The sequence below is a fragment of the Canis lupus genome, chromosome 23 (genome assembly GCF_048164855.1).
Source record: "Canis lupus baileyi chromosome 23, mCanLup2.hap1, whole genome shotgun sequence".
Lineage (NCBI taxonomy): Eukaryota > Metazoa > Chordata > Mammalia > Carnivora > Canidae > Canis > Canis lupus.
Window position 1 is genome coordinate 29,198,203 of NC_132860.1, and position 20,296 is coordinate 29,218,498.

Sequence of the window (20,296 nt, forward strand, 5' to 3'; positions counted from 1 at the left end):
AGCCTTATAGCAGTTTAGACTTATTAGACAGTACAAGTAATTTATTTTTAAAATGTAATATATATGTATTATATGTAATTTTTTTTGTTTCATGTATTGAAAATTAAAAGGATGACATGGTAGAAAGAATTCGGAGTTGTTTTTAAGAAATTCTAGCCTTGTAAAATCAAAACCACCAGAAACAACAGATGTTGGCAGGGATATGGAGAAGAAGGAACCCTCATACACTGTTGGTGGGAACGCAAACTAGTACAACCACTGTGGAAAACAGTATGGAAGTTCCTCCAAAAATTAAAAATAAAAATACCATGTGATCCAGTAATTCCACTACTGGGTATTTACCTAAAGAAAACAAAAATAGGGGATCCCTGAGTGGCGCAGCGGTTTGGCGCCTGCCTTTGACCCAGGGCGCGATTCTGGAGACCCGGGATCGAATCCCACGTCGGGCTCCCAGTGCATGGAGCCTGCTTCTCCCTCTGCCTGTGTCTCTGCCTCTCTCTCTCTCTGTGTGTGACTATCATAAATAAATAAAAAATTAAAAAAAAAGATTAAAAAAAAGAAAACAAAAATAGTAACTTGAAAAGATATGTGTACCTGTATGTTTATTTGTTTATTGAAGCATTATTTAAAATAGCCAAGATATGAAAGCAACTCAAGTGTCCATACATAGATGAATGGATAAAGAAGATATTATATATATATATATATACACACACACACATATATACATATATGCAATGGAATATCTTGCCATTTGCAGCAACATGGATAGACCTAGAGGCCATAATTCAATGTATAATAAGTCAGAAAGATAGTTATTATATGATTTCGTTCATATGTGGAATTTAAGAAGCAAAACAGATGAACAAGGAAAAAAGAGACCATAAAACAGTCTGAGGGCAACTTGGGTGGCTCGGTGGTTTAGCACCACGTTAAGCCCAGGGCGTGATCCTGGAGACCCGGGATTGAGTCCCATGTCGGGCTCCCTGCATGGAGCCTGCTGCTCCCTCTGCCTGTGTCTGTGCCTCTTTCTCCCTCTGTGTCTGTCATGAATAAATAAATAAATAATCTTTGAAAAATAAAAATAAAACAGATTCTGAGATACAGAAAACAAACTGGTGGTTACCAGAAGGGAGGGAGGAGGGGTTAAAATAAGTGATGGAGATTAAGAGCATACTTACGATGAGCACTGCGTAATGCATAGAATTGTTGAATCATTATACATCATGAATATTGACTCAGTATTAATTATATTGATACAATATTTATCATACAGCATATATATATGTTAATTATACTTGGATTTTAAAAAGTAAATAAAATTTTTTTTAAAATTCTAGGCTTGGCTTTGTTCCTCATCAACTCTGTGACATTGGGCAGGACACTTGCCTTACTGAGCCTTCGTTTCTTCATTTATGAAAGGAAAGATGTTGGAAAGATGATCTGCAGGATCTCTTTAAGTTAAAATATCGTATGATTCTGTGATAAAAATGATAATGCTATATAGCAAATGAAGAGTTAAGACCTGGGTAGAGGCTTGACATTCCCACAGTTTCCTTTTTTGGTTGAAATCAGACTTGAAGAAAAATTTTCATTGTGGTCTCTGAAAAGAATTCAACACCCACCTTCCATTGTGGAGCTTGGGGCAGGCAATTGGCTGTGTACTGGCTCAGGGACACATAGCTTAGTGTTATTTCAGTATGGGTTCGGGGGTTTTTTGATATTTAATATTTTTCAGTATGAATCACAGGTGAAATTTCCATGCCATGTGTAAACAATTTGACTTTTTTATTGAAACAATGAATTCAGGAATGTCACATTGGGATATCAGCCACTTTACTTTTATCAATGTATGGAAAAAATGCTTTTATATTAGTGTAAGAAATGATGTCATTTAATATGGAGTAGATCTTATAATTCAAGGTCAGCAAATCTCAGGAGGTGATTTAGGTCACCAGGCTAGCTTTGGAAAAGGAAAAGAATATTTTCCCTTTGTCTTCTCAAGCATTTCAACCAATTTTCCTCTCAGATTTTGGGGTAGATGGTGGAATAGCATGGTTGTGAGAATAAGGCTTTAGCTAATAATGTCTTTGCTATTGAAACATGGGGCCCTGGAGAATTTATTTCCCCTTTCTGGGCTTCAGTTTCCCCACCTGCAAAAGGAAAGGATTGGCTTAAATAATACTCAAAATACATTTCAGCTTTAACATTCTATGTTTCTTACTTCCTTACTTTATGTGTATATTCAGACCATTCAAGAGATCTGATTAGGCTTGGGAGTTTCCCTTTAAAAGTTCAAAGTAGTAAGAGTAAACTCTTCTCTTTGTTAAGTGTCACTCACACTAAGTAAAAACAAAACCAAAAAAAAAAAAAAATGAGTTAAGTACTAGATACAAGCAGAAGAAAACTTTGGTATTTTTTGTTCATAGTGGTTTTATTTTTTAAGAGAGGAAAATATTTAGAAGTTTGACATAGCCACTTTTAAAGTTAGGTGCTGGAAAAGTAAAAGTTCAGAGTTATTATCCTTCATGGTTGTACACCAGTACACAGTTTAGAGTATTTTTTTCATTTATATTATGTCATTTGAAAATTTCTACTGTATATTTACTGTGTTTTTGATGTTCTATGTGTGTGAGAGAAAGCATGTATTTGAATATGCACATATATTTACCTCAGATCTCTGTCATAACTAGTTAAGGAAGCAAGTGGTATTCAGAGACAGAGTGAGAGAAGGTGTGGAGCAGACAGATGAAAACCATTTAGTGAGTTATCCAAGGTACACTAGAAGGACCTAATGTTAGAAAATCAGCTCTAGCAGAAATAATTAAAACTAAGACCAGGTCCATCCACAGACCATAGTGTTTTCTTTTTTTTTTTTTTTAAGATTTTATTTATTTATTCATAAGAGGCACAGAGAGAGAGAGAGAGAGCCAGAGGCACAGGCAGAGGGAGAAGCACACTCCAGGGAAGGAGCCTGATGTGAGACTCGATCCCAGGACTCCAGGATCAGGCCCTGGGCCGAAGGCAGGTGCTAAACCACTGAGCCACCCAGGGATCCCCCCCATAGTGTTTTCAAATGGGCTCTATAGCTCTGTGTACTGGTTGTAAACAAAAAGGAAAGTTAGGAATCCAAGAGAAAAACAGAGCACAGCGTCCTCAAAAGTGGCTTGCTATTTATTTGTTTAATAAACACTAAAAATTGAGTGCTAGCACTGTCAGACTCTCTTGGGGATTAGAGGTGAACACAACATGATGCTTACCCTTGGTTATACAAAGGGGAAGGGTCAGTGAAAGATGGGCTAGATGTGCCCAGAATACATCATGCCAGACGTTCAGTATCTAAAGCAAAATACTGAGGGGTGCCTGGGTGGCTCAGTCAGTTAAGCATCTGCCTTCGGCTCAGGTCATGATCCCGGGATTGTGGGATCAAGCTCTGTATTGGGCTCCCTGCTCAGCTGGTAGTTGCTTCTCTCTCTTCTTCTGCTCCTCCCTCCCCCTCATAATCATGTTCTCAAATAAATAACTAAAATCTTTTTTAAAAATAAAACAAAATACTGGTTTTATGGTATATGTCCCTGGAGTTGATGTTAGCAAACCCTAAGGACTCTTTGAAATATGCTAATTCCATAGTTGGCCATTCTTTTTTTTCCAGCTTCAGGAGACAAAGGAGCAGGAGACAAAGAGGCTACCTTTAGGGGTTTTTTTAAGATTTTATTTATTTATTAGAGAGAGCGCGTATGTGCATACACAAGCAGGGGGACCTTGGGATCATGACTTGAGCCAAAGGCAGACACTTAACTCCTTAACCAACTGAGCCACCCAAGAGGCTAAGAGGCTACCTTTAAATATCATCTCAAAAGTGTAGTCAATGATATTAGGTTCATACATTTTCATTTCCTCTTTTACAGTTCAAAAGAAGAAAAAATAATGAATGGATGGATCATGTTTGGGAAATGTTGCCTAGTATCTGCCAGAATTTCTTTTAATTTTATTTTTCCATCTTCACAGCTAAGATATCAACATGGACTAGGGACTCCAGACTTGAGGCAAACCCTCCCTAACCTGAAAAACTTCATGGAACATGGACTAATGGTCAGGTGGTGAGTACTTTTATCTCTGACACTCAGAAACTGGAGTGTGGATAATCATCCAGAGACACTTTCCTGGCTTCCACGTTGCTCCTCACCTGCTTTCTTTGTTTCCTTCTTTATTAAGATACCTGAAGAAAAGGAAAGGCAGCCATTGTACATGTGTGGGTCTACACCCTGGCCTGGCCAAGTGGGGTGAAGCACCCTTAGGAGGGGAGTGGGCTCAAGCAGATACTGTTTTCACACTGAGAGGTTGGGTGGATATTGTTTGCACACTGGGAGGTTGGCTGGGCGAGGAATCCTTGAGTGCATTGCTGAGGCAGAGACTGGAGAACAGCCAATGTGATTCATAAAAGAGAGACATGGAGCGACTAGGACCTCATCAAAGAACAAGTGAAGGACATAAACTACAGAAATAAAATCAGGATCAGAGACCATGGGAGTTAAGGGAAGAAAGCAGACAACGACCTAGTCATTGTGTCGGCAGGACCTAGTCTGAGACCAAGAGGCACATACTTGATGTCAGTGCCTATTGTATCATGAGGGCAAATTGCTGCTTAAAAATGCTTTGTCAGAGTAGGCTGACTCTTTGAAAAAGAGAGGGGGCAAGGGAAGGTCTGTTGCAAAGAAGACATTAGATTTGTTCACCTGACTTAATTCAGTGGAAAGCTGTTGGCTCTAGCCATTTAGTAATTCTTCAAGTTTGAATTCTTGGATGATGGGGAATAACTTACAAAATCATGTAAATGGAAATCAGGCCTTAAGAGCTAAATAGCTGGGAGCAGCATATTTTCTTCTGAAGAACACTGGCTCCTCGTCTCACATCTTTCTCTAACCTGCCAGGTGAAGCTAAAGTGTAACCTCTCTGAAACTTAATTTCTTCATTTATAATCCCTGCCCTGCTCATCTCACCTCTTTGTGGTGAGGATGAAATAAGAGGTTAGACAGAAAAACTTTGTGGGAAATAAGGTACAAGATTGGTTTCATTTTCTTCTGTGCCATAAGGATAGGCCTTGAGAATAATGAGAAAGTAACATCTTTGACGACCTTTACTTTGACATTTTTTATTTTTGTCCTCTGCGATCCACAAAATGCAAGTTCTGGATGTCTGATTTTAGCTAGGACTCCTGTTAAGTAAATGCACAATTGTTTAAAGAATTCTACTCAGAAAGTAAAAATAATTAGAAGAGCTTAGTACTGGATATGGACCTGAATGCCCTCAGGCATGAGGGATAGACCTTGAGTTTTAAGGTGAAATAGTAATGAGCCAGCAGACGTTTACTTAGTGTTGTCTGCGTGTGTAAAGTTCTGTGATAGGCACTCTTCTTATACTTAACAAGAAGTATAAGATTCTAGCTCTACCCTCAAGGGATTTGTGATCTAGTTGGAAACAAGATCTAAAATTCATGGAAGGTTTTGTAACACAAATGATAAATAACCTAATTTTTTTAAAAAAGAGGCAACCCACAGTACTACCTGAGGAGTCACTAAATGAATCTTGCTCAGTACAGGCAGCAAATTGTCCCAGCATTATTTATTGAAGGGTCTGTTTTTGTCTACTGTTTGATAATGCCATCTTCTTCGGGTACTAAGTTTACCTCTATATCTGGATCTGTTTCCAGGCTCCCAATTCTGCTCCTTTATTTGTCTGTCTATGGGCTAACACCAAAGTTTTAACTATTGTAAGATGTAATTTCTGCAAGTCATGTTGAGGTTTTAGGATGCCAAATAAATAGCATCCCTTCTCCCCCTAAATTTGGAGCCATTTAAGAGAGGAGATATAAGAGACAGACCAATAGAAATCAAAATGTCAGTTGCATTACTGATAAAGCCTCCTGGAAAATGTGGTTTGGGATCTGTGATAAAAAGGGCTTGCAAAGACGTCAATCAAACTAAAACTTCCCTCATGGTCTCATGGTAAACTAGAGACCCCTAGGCTTTTCTCCCAGAGGCAGGCCCTTGACTGTGGAAAGCAGTCAGGGGCTCCTGCAGGAAACCAGAACGGGCTAAGCCAAGAATACCCAGGTTTTATTTTTCCTTCTAAATTCAGCCATCAGAAAAGACCCTTGTCTTCAAAGAAAGAGTGAGGATGGAGAGAAGCCAGGAGTGCTACTGCTAGATCATGTGCCTTCATAGCAAGGGAAAAGGAAGATATCCCAATTTTCCTAATAACTAGGAGTGATGCTCCTACTTACAGTTCTTCAAAACTGTTTGGCTTTCCTTGGCTTATGAATTGTATTTGTATGATTTGACAGTTTTATGATATCAAGTCTTTGTTACTATGAACTTGGTATCTCTTTTTTGTAAAGATTTTATTTTATTTTATTTTATTTTATTTTATTTTATTTTATTTTATTTTATTTTATTGAGAGAAAGGAGAGCATGAGCAGGGGGAGGGGCAGAGACGAGAAGCAAGCTCTCCACTGAGGAGGGAGCAGGATGTGGGACTAGATCCCAGGACCCTGGAATCATGACCTGAGCCAAAGGCAGCTCAACCAACTGAACCACCCGGTGCCCCCTAGGTATCTCTTTATATGTTTTCCTTCTGTTTTTAAACATATCTCAGTGACATTTTAAAAATTTCTTCATAAATGTTTTAAACATCTTTTATTAGATAATTAGTCCTGGGTAGCTTACCATTTTGGTTACTGTTATAAATTTTTTTATTATAGCATCCAGCTTTTTTGTGGCTAGGATACAGGAATACCACTGATGTTTGTATTTTGAGAATTTTTTTTTTTTAAGATTTTATTTATTTATTCATAGAGACACAGAGAGAGAGGCAGAGACACAGGCAGAGGGAGAAGCAGGCTGCATGCAGGGAGCCTAACGTGAGACTCAATCCAGGGTCTCCAGGATCACGCCTTGAGCTACAGACGGTGCTAAACCGCTGCGCCACCGGGGCTACCCTGTATTTTGAGAATGTATACGGCAACCTTGCTAATGTTGATTACAGTTTATCTTAGATTCCCTTAGATTTTCTGTGTATACAATCATTATTTTAGTGAATGATGGCATTGTTTCTTCATTTCTATTTTTACTTTTATTACTTTTTCTTTTCATATTTTATTGTAGAAGAGGAGCAGCGATAGTGAATAGCTTTGTCTTGTTCCTGACTTTAAAGAGACTGCTTCTGACTTTTCACCATTAAATATTATATTTATTGCAAGTTTGGATAGATATTCTTTATTAGCAAAAGGAAATTCCTCTCTATTCCCAGCACACTGTTATTTTTTAATCATGAATATATGTATTAGGGAGGGGGTTGGGTTTTCCTTTTTTTGTTGTTAAGTTTTTAATTTTAATTCCAGTTTAACATATAGTTTCAGGTGTACAATATAGTGACTCAACAATTCTGTACATTACTCAGTCCTCATCCTGATAAGTATACTCTTAATCCCCTTCACCTATTTCACCCATCCCCTCACACACCTTCCCTCTGGTAACCATTTGTTTGTTCTTTATAGTAAGAGTGTTTCTTGGTTTGTCTGTCTGTTCTTTTGTTCATTTGTTTTGTTTCTTCAATTCCACATGTGAGTAAGATCATATGATATTTGTCTTTCTCTGATTGACTTATTTCACTTAGCATTATACCCTCTAGTTCCATCCACATTGCAAATGGCAAGATTTCATTCTTTTTGTGGCTGAGTAATATTCCTCTGTGTGTATATATACACATGCACTGAGTTTGTATATTTTGAATTTTATCAGGTGCTTATTCTGAATCTATTGAGATAATAATTGTTCTCCTTTATTATATTAATATGTTAATAAGTGTTAATACATTTTCTAATGTTAGACCATCTTCCTGGGATGTACTCTATTTGGTCATGATGTATTAATTATTTTTCCCATATTATTATATTCAGTTTGCTAAGTTTTAGAATATCTACCTCTGTGAACCGAGATGAGGCTAGCCTTGAATTTTTCTTTCTCATATAGTAATCCTTGTCTGATTTTGGTAGCAAGGTTTTAATAGCCTTATAAAATAGAGATCTTTCCCTTCTTTTGTATTTTCTGGAGTAGTTTATAGTATATATAAAGTAAAAAATGATCTATATAGTTAAGGTCTGATAGAACTTAGCAAAAACCTGGTTTGTTTTTTATTTGTTGAGGGAGGAAAGTACAGATTTTTAACTACTGATTTAATGATTATAGGTCTCTTTATGTTCTATTTTTCCAGTTCCTCATTAACTCACTTCAGTCTGATTCCCAGTTCTGTCAGTAGACTGAAATTCCTTTTATCTAGGTGGATGCCTATGGAACTCTAGGTTACAAAACCTAAAGGTCACTTTTTTGTCTTTATCCTATCCTGCTCCACATCGGGCATTTGGCCTTGCTTGAAACATCTCTCTTGGCTTCCTTAATACCACTGTACCCTGGTTTTCCTCCCTTCAGCAGTTCTTTCTGTTTTTCATGTTCTTTCTCCTTTACTTAATCATTAAATATGGAGTTCCCCATGGCCTCATCTTAGGTCCTCTCTCTTTTTCTCTCTCTACCCACTTCTCATGTGATCTCATCCATTCCCTCAGCTTTGAAAACCATCCCTATACTTATGACCCCCAAAGTTGCACTTTCAGGGTAAATCTCTCTTGCCAACTCTGCAGAGTCCGAGATCTTCTTGATGCCTCCCCATGGAGTATCACAGGCACCCCAGCATGAACATATCCGCAACTGTCCTTCCACTATCTTCTTCCTGTCAGCAAATGCTCACACAGGGCATGATCTTTGATGCCCTTCTCTTCTCCCCTCCTACCATATCCAGTCTGATTCATCAGCAAACCCTGTCATCTCTCCCTGCAAAGTGGACATGTCAAATCCAATCACTGCCCCCCATGTCTACTATGATCACTCCAGGCCAGGGCACCAACTTCTCTTAACCGACGCTGCACTAGTCTGGTGTGTCTCCCTCATCTCACTCTTGTCTCGCCACTATTTATTCCCCACAGTAGCCAGGATGGTCTTTTTACATTTTAGCTATATCTTAATTACTGCCAGTGATTCAGTGGCCAGAATAAAATTCACACTCTTTTCCATGGTTTACCTGCCCCCCGCCTCCTCTGATACCGCTCTCCCTCCTCTCATGGATGGTCGCTGTCCTGGCCTCCTCTTAGTTATGTGACCAAGTTCTTTCCTGACTCACTGTTCCTCTGTCTAGGATGTGCTCCTACTCTTCCTTCTCTCTTACCTCCATCCTTACCTATCCCCTCATATGGAAGGAACAGCTTTAGAAAAGGCACAGGAGCTTTATTGGCAGAGGACAGACCACCTTGGCTAGAGTGCACATTCATGTTAAGAACGGAGAGAATGTGGTACTTAGAGCTTATGTAATTTGGGACCCTTTCTCAAGAAATTTAATGCAATACTACAAATACAAAATTAGAAAAAAATGTAAATACTATAATGAAAAAACTGCAACAAATTACTGGAATTTTAAGAGGTTTGAGTCCTTTCTCCTGAGATCTCTTTAGACATTTTACCCAAAATGCTTACATAGAAATGCTTCCACATTGCAGCCTGCCTGCCTGCCTTTTCTCTCCTAAAACACTGCAGTTTCCAGCAACTCTCACTTCTGAGGTACAGAGAAAATAAATGACTTTCCAAGCATGGTTGACCCATGAACCTATAGCAATAACGCCAGAATCTAGGTCTCCTGGCACTGATGTAGTAAACCCATTAAGCCCTAAACACACACATTTATGTAGTGCCCTTCTGTGCCAGCTGTGCCAAGCACATTAACACAGAATGAGTAGCAGGTATGACTTATGGTGCTCTAATGAATAATGGGCTACAGGTAAATAAATGCAAAGCCCCACAAAATGAGTGCTGCATAATGATTCCAAGTCCAAACCACTGCAGGAAGCTAGGCTTGAAGTTACAAATGTATACAAAGCTGGAACAAGCACTTTTAGCCTCTCAGGAAATCTGAGACTTTCTGAGAGTAACTGTGGACTAAAGAGTTACCTCCCAAGACTATGCTCCTTAGGGCAGAGGGTAAAAAAACTCACACTCCTGAGGGAGCCTCTTACATCTTTTGTAAAAGAAAACACTTCCATTTTCTGTGTGGTTGTTACCATTCACAGATTGGTCCCTGTGGAAGCAGATTTGCTGTATGTTCTTTTGGTGTCCAGGATTTCAAACTGGCTGAGGATCAGTGCAGTCAGTCACTGAATTCCTCCTTTGGTAAGCTTCAAAGTCAAAAACAGCTTGTTTGTTTTGTGTTGTTTCTTAAAGAACAGATAGCATGATTAAAGTTTCTTTAATGGCATGAATTTTTTTCTTTCACATTACAGGATTCTGATGTGATATCAAAAGCATCTACCTGATTAATCCTAAAATTAACCCTTTTTCCTCTTGAACACACTTACATGGGCACAAGTCAGTCCTCAGTGCTTTATGAGAGCTCTTTCCAGAGGAAGTCCCCATTTTCTCATCCTAGGATCACTAACCCCATTGAAACTGCCAAACAACACAATTTTTGAAAGCAGAATTTCAATTCAGAAGTTACACTCTTAGAAAAAAAAAAGTTATACTCTTGAGTAGTTTGGTTAAAAGCCACCAGCATGCCATTTAAATATCCCATTTTTCTTTTACTACTAACTACAAAGTCCAAGATTTAAATTGACATGCACATGCACAGCTGATGGTAGTGCTGAATTATGGTCAGGGAAGAATGTACACGCAAGCTGCTACTTGATGCCTGCCAGTAAGATGATAATTTTAAAACTGAGTCGCTGTGATTGTTGTGAACGGGCTGTGTGATGGGGCCCCAGCATTCAGGTCCTGGGATAGTGCCTCAACTGTCTCTCCACTGCTTTCTCACCCCTTCTCCGCTAACACCCCAACCCCCACCCCCGCCACATGCCACACTCATTTCTGACCTCAGTTCTTTACTCAGACAAGTTCCCACTACCCAGAATAGCCTGCCTTTGCTTCTGCCCTATCCAGATGTTTCCCTCTCACTTTAAGACGCACCCTACCTCATTCGTTCACTGTCTTAACAGACACAGTGGCAGATACTGAGATACATATATGGTCCCGTGGTAGCATAGGGTCACTTCTCCCACCAAGTCTTAGTCACTAAGCTCTGGAGCAGCTAAGGACTGTCTTACTCATCCTGCGGTCCCAGTTTGGCATCAGGGAACCTGAAATTATGTAAGTGAATGAGTTAGCCATCCATCTTGTTCTATCCATGGAATATACTCCTTGAACTTAGATTCAAGAGGGGTATAATCAATTGAGGAAATGAAATAGGAACAAAGAATATGTAATAGAAAATAGGAAGTATGAAGTATTCTAAGAATGTTCTTTGGAACATTCAGAGGAAATCATTGACTTCCTGGGCAGTGCGGGATGCTGTAGTGAGACCTGGGACAAGCCTTCACTAAAGAGACAGCATTTGAGTGGACCTGGAGTGCAAGGATGATTTGGGCCTGTGAAGATTGGGAAATAGGACTGAGCAAGTTAAGGAAACAGTTGCCGAGTCATACTGAGCCTGGGAAGACTGTGGCTTTGAATGCCAACTCCACCACTTACTGTCTCTGAAACTTCAAGCAAGTTTAAACTGTCAGCTTAAATTTATCTATAAAATGGAATCAGTAGTGCCTACCTGATAGAGTTGCTATGAGGATGTAAACATCTAGCATACTGCCTGGTACAAAGCACTAGTCACTAAGTGGTAGCTGTCATTATAAGTAGGTGATGGTTAAGGGAATCATAGTTCTTATCTCTATTATCTATTTCAAATGTTAATCCATTCTTTGTTACAGGTGTTTTGTTTTTCCTGTAAAATCTACAAAAAGTGGGGCAACTGGGTGGCTCAGTGGTTAAGCATCTGCCTTTGGCCTCAGGTTGTGATCCTGGGGTCCTGGGATCGAGTCCTGCATCAGGCTCCTCACAGGGAACCTGCTTCTCCCTCTGCCTGTGTCTCTGCCTCTCTCTCTCCCTCTCTCTCTTTCTCTGTGTCTATCATAAATAAATAAATCTTTAAAATAAATAAATAAGTAAATAGATAAATAAAATCTTTAAAAATCTACAAATAGGTATAAAATATGGTTCTTGGTCACAATTTTTAATAGTGGCTCATGCTGTCTTGTATGTTAATGATACAAAATAGTCATCTTCTCCTTCTCGCTTTCCCCAGGTCCTTTATAACACCCTTCTGGAGTCAGAGAGTTAAGTACCCTACAAATGTGTTTGCCTACCTACTTTTTTTTGGTACCTATCTTCATAGGTACCTCTCACATGGAGTTAGAAGTTATGAATAAGGGCAGCTTGGGTGGCTCAGCGGTTTAGTGCCGCCTTCAGCCCAGGGCATGATCCTGGAGACCTGGGATCGAGTCCCACATCAGGCTCCCTGCATGGAGCTTGCTTCTCCCTCTGCCTGTGTCTCTGCCTCTCTCTTTCTCCTCTCTGTGTATTCTCATGAATAAATAAATAAAATCTTAAAAAAAAAAGAAGTTATGAATAATAAGTCTCTTACTTGTAAAATGTTCTGTTTTTATTTAACTTTGCAACAACCCTGTGGAGGGAAAGGCTGATGATTACCATTTCAGATCAGATCAAAGAACTGAGACTTAGAAATGTGAAGTCTTTGTGACTGTGAACACATGTGAAGAAATGAGAGGGGTGCCTGGGTGGCTCAGTCAGTTAAGCAGCCACCTCTTGATTTTGGCTCAGGTCATAATCAGATCATGATCTCAGGGTTGTAATGTATTATGAAGCCCCATGGTGGGCTCTGTGCTCTGGGCAGTAGGGGGCAGGGGGCATGCTTGAGCATTCAGTCTCCCTCCCTCTGCTCTCTCTCTCTCTCTCAAACAGATAAATAAATCTTAAGAAAAAAAAGAAATGTGAAGTGATTTGCCAAGGTCGGATGCTCCTAAGTGATGGAGGTGGGGCCAGTAACCCAGATATCTGGCTCTTGTTTTATCACACGATGCTGCCCCTTCTTAGTTAGTGGTCATCCTTCTCCTTCTCTTCCCTTCCCCAGATCTCCTAGCTCTTGTGCCGCATAATTTCTAACACTTATTACCTTCCACAGGGAAATCCACCAAAGTCAATTCTAGAGTACTAGAAAAATACACTGCTACAATATCAAGGCAGCAGTTCTGGTGAAAATATTATTTGAAGCTTATCCTACCCCATATACTCAGAGAGGTAGGAAACTCGGAGTCATAAAACCTTGTGAAGAATCTGGGAACTCTAAGACTAAAAGAAACAAAAATGATTATATGTTTCGACTCCATTCCTGAAGTAAGCACGGGTTGGCCTAAAACATGTTTGCCCCCTGTGTTTGCCTTCCTCCAATTTCATGTGATGTTTTCAGAATAAGACATGATAAAAGTGGGATTTCAAAACCATCTGTCCGGCTTTATACATGGAATTTTTTATTCAAAGTTTAATTTTTTCTCAACTCTGCAACTTAAACTAGCAGCTTCATGCAAGGCAGTGTGATAGAGGAGAACACTAGATTTGGGAATCAAAAAATGTAGGCTCCAACTCAGCTCTGTCACTTAATTTTCATGAATTGTTCTTGAGTATTACTTTTTTAGATGGAGTTAATAGCACCAGCCTTATTTCCCAAGCATAGTTGTATGGAGCAAATGAGATCATGTCTAAGCGATTTATAAACTAAAAAGGACTATGCAAAGTATTATTAAGTAGGATTTATGCTTTTAACAATTCATTAACTGTCTCCTCTGCATATAGCACTATTTAAGAGACAAAAAAAGATTCAAAAGTGTAAGATAATTCCTGCTTTGCTTAGATGACAGTTGTTTAGCTTATAATCTGAATGAGTAGATAAGACAAATTAATATTTTGAAGGACATGACTTGCAAAAAATTTCCTATGCATTGTGCATTCTTGCTGTCATGTGGGGCCTGCCGCCTGAGACTCAGCTTCAGTGGACAGTCTGTTAACCGATGGAGGTCAACTTTGGTCTGAGTTATTTGACATTTTAGGTGTACCTTTTTTATAGAGACCACATTGATTTCAGTGACCTTATTGAAGATGGGACACTAAAAAGAGAAGTATCATTGGCTGTTCCGCAGCTTGCTGGAATATTTCTCCAGATGCCTTCTAGCACTTAATTATGTGACTTAGGAAGGAACAACTAGTGGCTTTACATATGATCATCTCACTTAAGTAGTATAAATCTCTAGATGGTGTTTCTGCTAACTTATTTTTATCTAGTCTTCCATTCCTTTTCATAAATCGAGAGGACCAAGCTGCACACCTTTTGAAAGAAAGAAGGAAGGAAGGAAAGAAAAAGAAAGAACGAACAAACGAACTTAGGCACATTTTAAGAAAGTACTTTTTTTTAAGTAAATGGAAGATAATGAAAATCAAGAGCACGTTAGCCAGTCTACTTTCTTTAAAATCTGAGGGGAACAATCTGGGGATCCCTGGGTGGCTCAGCAGTTTGGCGCCTGCCTTTGGCCCAGGGCGCGATCCTGGAGACCCGGGATCGAATCCCACATCGGGCTCCCGGTGCATGGAGCCTGGTTCTCCCTCTGCCTGTGTCTCTGCCTCTCTCTCTCTCTCTGTGACTATCATAAATAAATAAATAAATAATTTTTTAAAAAATCTGAGGGGAACAATCTAATAGCTTAGCTTTTAAGCCAAACTATTCACCTTTGAAAATGAGGCAGTATCCAGCATTGTTTTTTAAAATCCTCTTTAAAAGCAAATGTGTCATCTTTCCTTCCCTCCATCATACCTCTGCTGAATTCAAAACTAGTTTCTGGCAGGTGACCCTGAGGGGCTTAAAAAACATGCTGTCTAACTTAAGTTCGTTTTTAAATTTTAAATAGATCAAATGACAATGTCTTTGAAGTCTCAAGTGTACCACTTAAGGTAGCTGCATCAGATGGGCTTGCCTTTCCAAGTACTTCTCTCAGGCTGGCATCCTTAATGTGAAAAGTGAAGCGTGGTCAAAAATAAATGAAAAAGAAAGTTTTATTGGAGTTATTTACTCTGAGATAGCTATTTTAGAAGGAACCTTGACAAGTCATCTCACTGCCTCTAGACAGGAACACACAAGGCATATGGGTATCTGTAGTATTTTAAAAGACCTTGGGGGACCAGGCTTCTTCCATAACTCATTCCAGAGTTTAAACACCCTCGCTTCAGGAAATTCTTCCCTATATTTAACTTACAGGCCCCCTCCTGCGGTTACCACCCATTTCCGCTTTTTTCTGTCTCCAGGCAGGATGGAGAACAGCTGGCCAACATCCTTTGTGTGCTAACCCTCCATCAGTGACAGAAAGTCTTTTGGGTATCCCTGGGCTTCTTTCCTCAACCTCCAGCAACCAAGTCTTTGAACCAAATTGGAATCTTTTTCTCTTTTTTTATGTGTCTTGTTTATTCCTATTAATTCCTTCTGATGATAAAATAATATGTGCTCAGTGAATCAAACTTGGAAGATGTTTACCATACAGGCGAAGGGGGAACAATAACCCCACAATCCAGGAACAAAAACCATTTAGTTTATCCGTTTTCTATGTGTCTCTTATATAGCTGAGATCCTGTCATCTATACCAGCACTGTCCAATAGAAATATAGTCTGAGCCACATATGTAAATTTCAATTTTCTGGCAGCCATATTATAAAAAGGTAAAAAGGAATAGGCAAATTGATTTTAATATTTTATTTAATTCCAATAAAATCCAGTTATGACTCATCGTGTAATCAGTGGTTTTTAAATTATTAATAAGATATTTTACATTCCTTTTTTCATACTAAGCCTTCTAACTAAATCCAGTATATATTTTAGCACAGCACATCTCAAATCCATCTAGCTACATTGAAGGTACTTGGTAACCATTGGCCCGCGGCTATGGTGTTAGCATAGTCCATACAGTTGTATATACTGCTTTTTTGTATATTACACCTTAAAGCCTTTTATAAATTTGAAACTTTTTAGCATCATTTTAATGGCTGCATAATATTCTCATTTAGATTTACTATAATTATCTTCAGTGTTGTTTTTCATAAGTAACCCGTTAGTGTTCTTCTAAAATTTTACCTTTTTTTTACATTAATAGAATGTTTCTCAACATATTGTCAAAAGAAAAAACCATAAATTATTCCTTTTGAATACAACTAATTAAGTCCAATTATTCATAAAACAAATTCGCTTAATACTCTTACTACATTAGATTGGAAAGTGGGGGTGTAGATTTCAAGAAATACAAGACTGGGTCCCCCCCTTACAGTGTTTACAAGACTTGGCTCCACAGTTGGACTGTACACATACTGTATTTTATTCTGCTTTAACTCTCCTTCCTTCATTTCTTATTCTTCCCCACTATATGGACACACAACCTGTTATCCTTCACGGCACCAATTGAATATAGCCTCCTGTGATGAGTCCTCCAGATGATTACTGGCTCCCTCCTCCATTACAATTTACAAAGTGTATATTGTACACAAAACACCATGGTGTTCTGGTTGTTGGTTAACTCTCTCCATCTTCTCTACTTCAGTGGGAACTCCTTACTGATAGAAACCTTATTTTATATACTTCTTTATTTCCACCAAAGCCTAGCAGACTGCCAGGCAGTGAATGTGAATGTCAGTAATGTCTACTGTGAAATATGTATTGAAACACAAATGATTGTACTAAACATCAGTTGGATGGGATAATTATAAGTACTGTAGCTATTCAAAGAGATCACTCTAAATTGACATGATTAGACGCCTGGGTGGCTCAGTGGTTGAGTGTCTGCCTTTGGCTCAGGGCGTGATCCTGGAGTCAGGGGATCGAGTCTCTTCCTGCATGGAGCCTGCTTCTCCCTCTGCCTATGTCTCTGCCTCTCTCTCTCCCTGTGTCTCTCATGAATAAATAAATAAAATCTAAAAAATAATAATAAATTGACATGATTAAAGAAGGCTTAATGAAGGAGGTTGGACTTGAATTGGGTTTTGGAAGATGCGCATATGTAAATAAATAGAGGGGAAGAATTTACAGAAAAGCCACTTATATATCCTGTGCTGAGAAGTCAGTGTTTTTTTAAGGAGGGACTCTTTAGCATGTGCCAAATATCAACAGATAAGCATCCTTCTAGATCTAAAGCACTGTATTAAGTTTCAAGATGCCTGTAGAGCTATGGTCTGTGCCCATCAAAAGCAGACAAGGGTTTGCATCATTAAAAATGACCACTGACTACTTCAGTATGACTTTTGAGTTTAAAATCAATTTAGAGGGATGCCTGGGTGGCTCAGAGGTTGAGCATCTGCCTTGGGGCAGATCCTGGGGTCCTGGGATTGAGTCCCGCATCGGGCTCCTCTCAGGGAGCCTGCTTCTCTTTCTGCCTGTCTCTGCCTCTCTCTGCGTCTCTCATGAATAAATAAATAAAATCATAGAAAAAATAAAATCAATTTAGATATAATTCCCTGTGTTTTAAGTTTGGAGTTTAACATTAAAGATATTTTATATGATGCTTCTTTAAAAATTCTTCTGTTAGTAAAGAGCAATATATAATTAAGTAACATCATTATAGCTAATGTCAAAGAACTGTTATTGCAAACCAAGGACTCTTCCAAAAGCATTTTGAATATATTACTTAGTTGGCTCATTTAGTCCTCACAACAGCCATGTGAATTAGGACCCAGTATCCTCCCTCGTCCTACAGATGAGGAAACTGAGGTACAGAGAGATTAAAATAACTTAAGGGCGACACAGCCATCAAATAGAGGAGCTAAGACTGGGACCCAGGCCAAATAGTTTTTAGGGCCCCCCCACACACACTATTACTTGGTACAGCCCCTCTCATAAGTATGTTAAGAATAAAATGTTTTATACAAGAGATTAATTTAGCATCTTGTGATTCAGTTATATCATTATAACCCTCTCCTAGTTTTCTTCTTTCCTCTCTGACCACTCCTTCTTACCTCATTTATAAGCTCTTCCTCCTTATCGTCATAAAAATTTCACTTATAAGCTCTTCCTTCTCATCATCATAAAAACCTGGAGCACCTCAAGATTCAATCCTAGGCCCACTTCTCTCTTGTTTTATGCTCCAGTCCATGGTGATCTTATTTATCTACAACCATCATTTTGATTATCACCCGCATTGAAATGAAGCACAAGCCCAGATCTCTTTTCAGATATTAGACCTCTCTTCAGACTGCCTCCTGAATGTTTTCACAACACATTCTGTGTATCTGTGTTTTTTCCTTCCTGCCCTCCATCCTAACCACCATAAGCCTTGTGGTCTTCCAGTGCTTTGTTTACAGCAAATGGAATTTCCATCCATTCTCTCACAGTGGCCAGAAAGCCTTTCATAATCCTTGGTTCCTCACTTTCCCTCTCATCCCCATATCTAACCTTAGCAAACCCTGCTGATTTCCCCTAATAGGTCTACTTATCTATATTGATATATTTCCATTCTGGTCCAGGCCTCCATCATCTCTCACGTATACTGCTGCACACCCTGTGGTCCCCAGTACCACACTCTGGGCCCCCTCCAGTCTATTCTCCAGCTTCAGCCAGAGGACACTTTCCAAAATACAGAGCAATCAATCAGTTAATAGATCTCTCTTTCCACCACCTTTGCCCCCACACACACCACTAAAGCCTAAAACGCTTTAACGGTTTAAAGAGAAAAAATTCTAAACATGGTTTGTGGACTTCTGCATGATCTAGACATTGTTTTCCTCTCCAGCTTTATCTTTTACTGTGCTGTTCTCCCCTTGATGGGAGCTCACTCCCATGTCTCAGATATTGTCCAGACACTCCTAGGGAGGGTCCCCTGTTGGCGTTATTTTCTATCATTATTGTGTCCCCAGTTTTTAGTGCAGAATAGACAATATATATTTGAATCAGGGAGCAAATCATTTGTCCATATGCATGGAGTTTCATATTGCACCTTTTTAGTAGGACTAAAAGGACTACCAAAGAGAAGGTTCCCCAGAAATTACCCCTGGGGCCCCCCAGTCTGTCACTACGTGATGATTAGACAGCAGCTAAGTATAATTCAGACACTTCTTCTGAAGGCCTCCAGCATCTTGGGAAATGGTGGCAGAGCTATTCGTTTTTCTTTTAAAATAACAAACAACTAAAGCCCCATGGTTCAGCTCATGTCAGAGCTTATTAGAAATGTGGCGGTAGTTCAGCTTTAGCAGTATCTTTCAAAGACTTCATTTCACAGAGTCTGTCATTGGCTTCTGTAGCCTAAAACTTCCTTTAGCTCTCTCTGCACGTCTACTTTTGAAATTCAGAAAGCATTCTCTGACCAAGGTTTTTAGTCTACCTGTCGAAGTCTCCCTGAAGCTAGGCTCTGTGAGATTACTGTTCTCTGGTGTCTCTGGCAAAGGTAGAGCTACTTTTTTTTCCCCTCTAATTCTCAGCATAAACACTTTATTACTCCTATGTCTCAAGTGTTGTCCAGACACTCCAAGGGGTCCCCTGGTATCATCTCTGGCATCTCTTTCTGTTTCTACGGACCATTTTATGGACCTCATAATGTTTGTTGCCTGTGGTTTTAATACATCAATTTGTATGATGATTTCTTCCAATGGAAGCTGATGGGTGAAGTAGTTGACTTGGCTCCTCCTGGGATTCCTCTCTGTTTCCCTATTCCCTGATCCCAGGGAGCTCAGCCTTGAGACTAACCCAGAGCTCACCACCAGATGGACTCCTGACTTTGGGCACTCCCTTACCTTCTGTTCACTGGTCTTTCTCAAGCTAGGCCCTGCTGTCCAGGGCCATGGAGGCCTGACAGCCAGGCTCTTGCATAGCCTGGGGAAATGGATTTCTTCAGCTTGCCTGTTTTACCCTTTGCGTATGGAACTTTCTCTTTCACAAATTCATCTTTCCATCAGTCCTTGGTTTAAATAAAATGTAAAGGGTTCCTTGTTCAGTTATACCTTTTTAAACTTTCTGTTTTTATTAAGTCAGACTTTGGCAGGAAACCTTCCAAGCTGAGCCCAGGGGAAAGGTGACCATTGGCACAGGTTTCAGCCTATGCTTTTGGCCCAAGATTGTTTCTATTTTTATTTTGTTTCTTGTTTTTGTTAACATCCAGAGCAAAGATTAAGCACTTTCACTTATCTGGTAATGGCGAGAGGTCTTTAGATGGCTTGCCTGTGGTCAGGAGATTGCATGCTTAAAACTGTTAACCCCCAGCCACCTCCTGAGAGATAAGATCTAGCTGTTAAATTTGGCTTTCCCAAAAGGAGTCTCTGTGCTTCTACTTGATCTG

At 39.4% G+C, this 20,296-nt stretch overlaps 1 protein-coding gene across 6 annotated transcripts in view; it reads left to right on the plus strand.

The window, feature by feature from the left end:
- UVRAG (UV radiation resistance associated) overlaps positions 1-20,296 on the plus strand; it is a 312,994-nt gene that overhangs the window by 283,251 nt on the left and 9,447 nt on the right. For 3 of the 6 annotated variants that reach the window (XR_012015696.1, XM_072794668.1, XM_072794669.1), the window contains exon 14: positions 4,009-4,100. The exons of 1 other annotated variant lie outside the window; for it this stretch is intronic. Coding sequence is in view for 3 of the 5 variants with exons in the window: in XM_072794668.1 (XP_072650769.1) it covers positions 4,009-4,100 (92 nt within the window). In the remaining 2 variants the exon portion in view is untranslated. Of the gene's footprint in view, positions 1-1,340; positions 2,408-4,008; positions 4,101-20,296 lie in introns of those variants that run through there. 2 more of the 6 variants (XR_012015697.1, XM_072794671.1) reach the window with 2 other exon arrangements.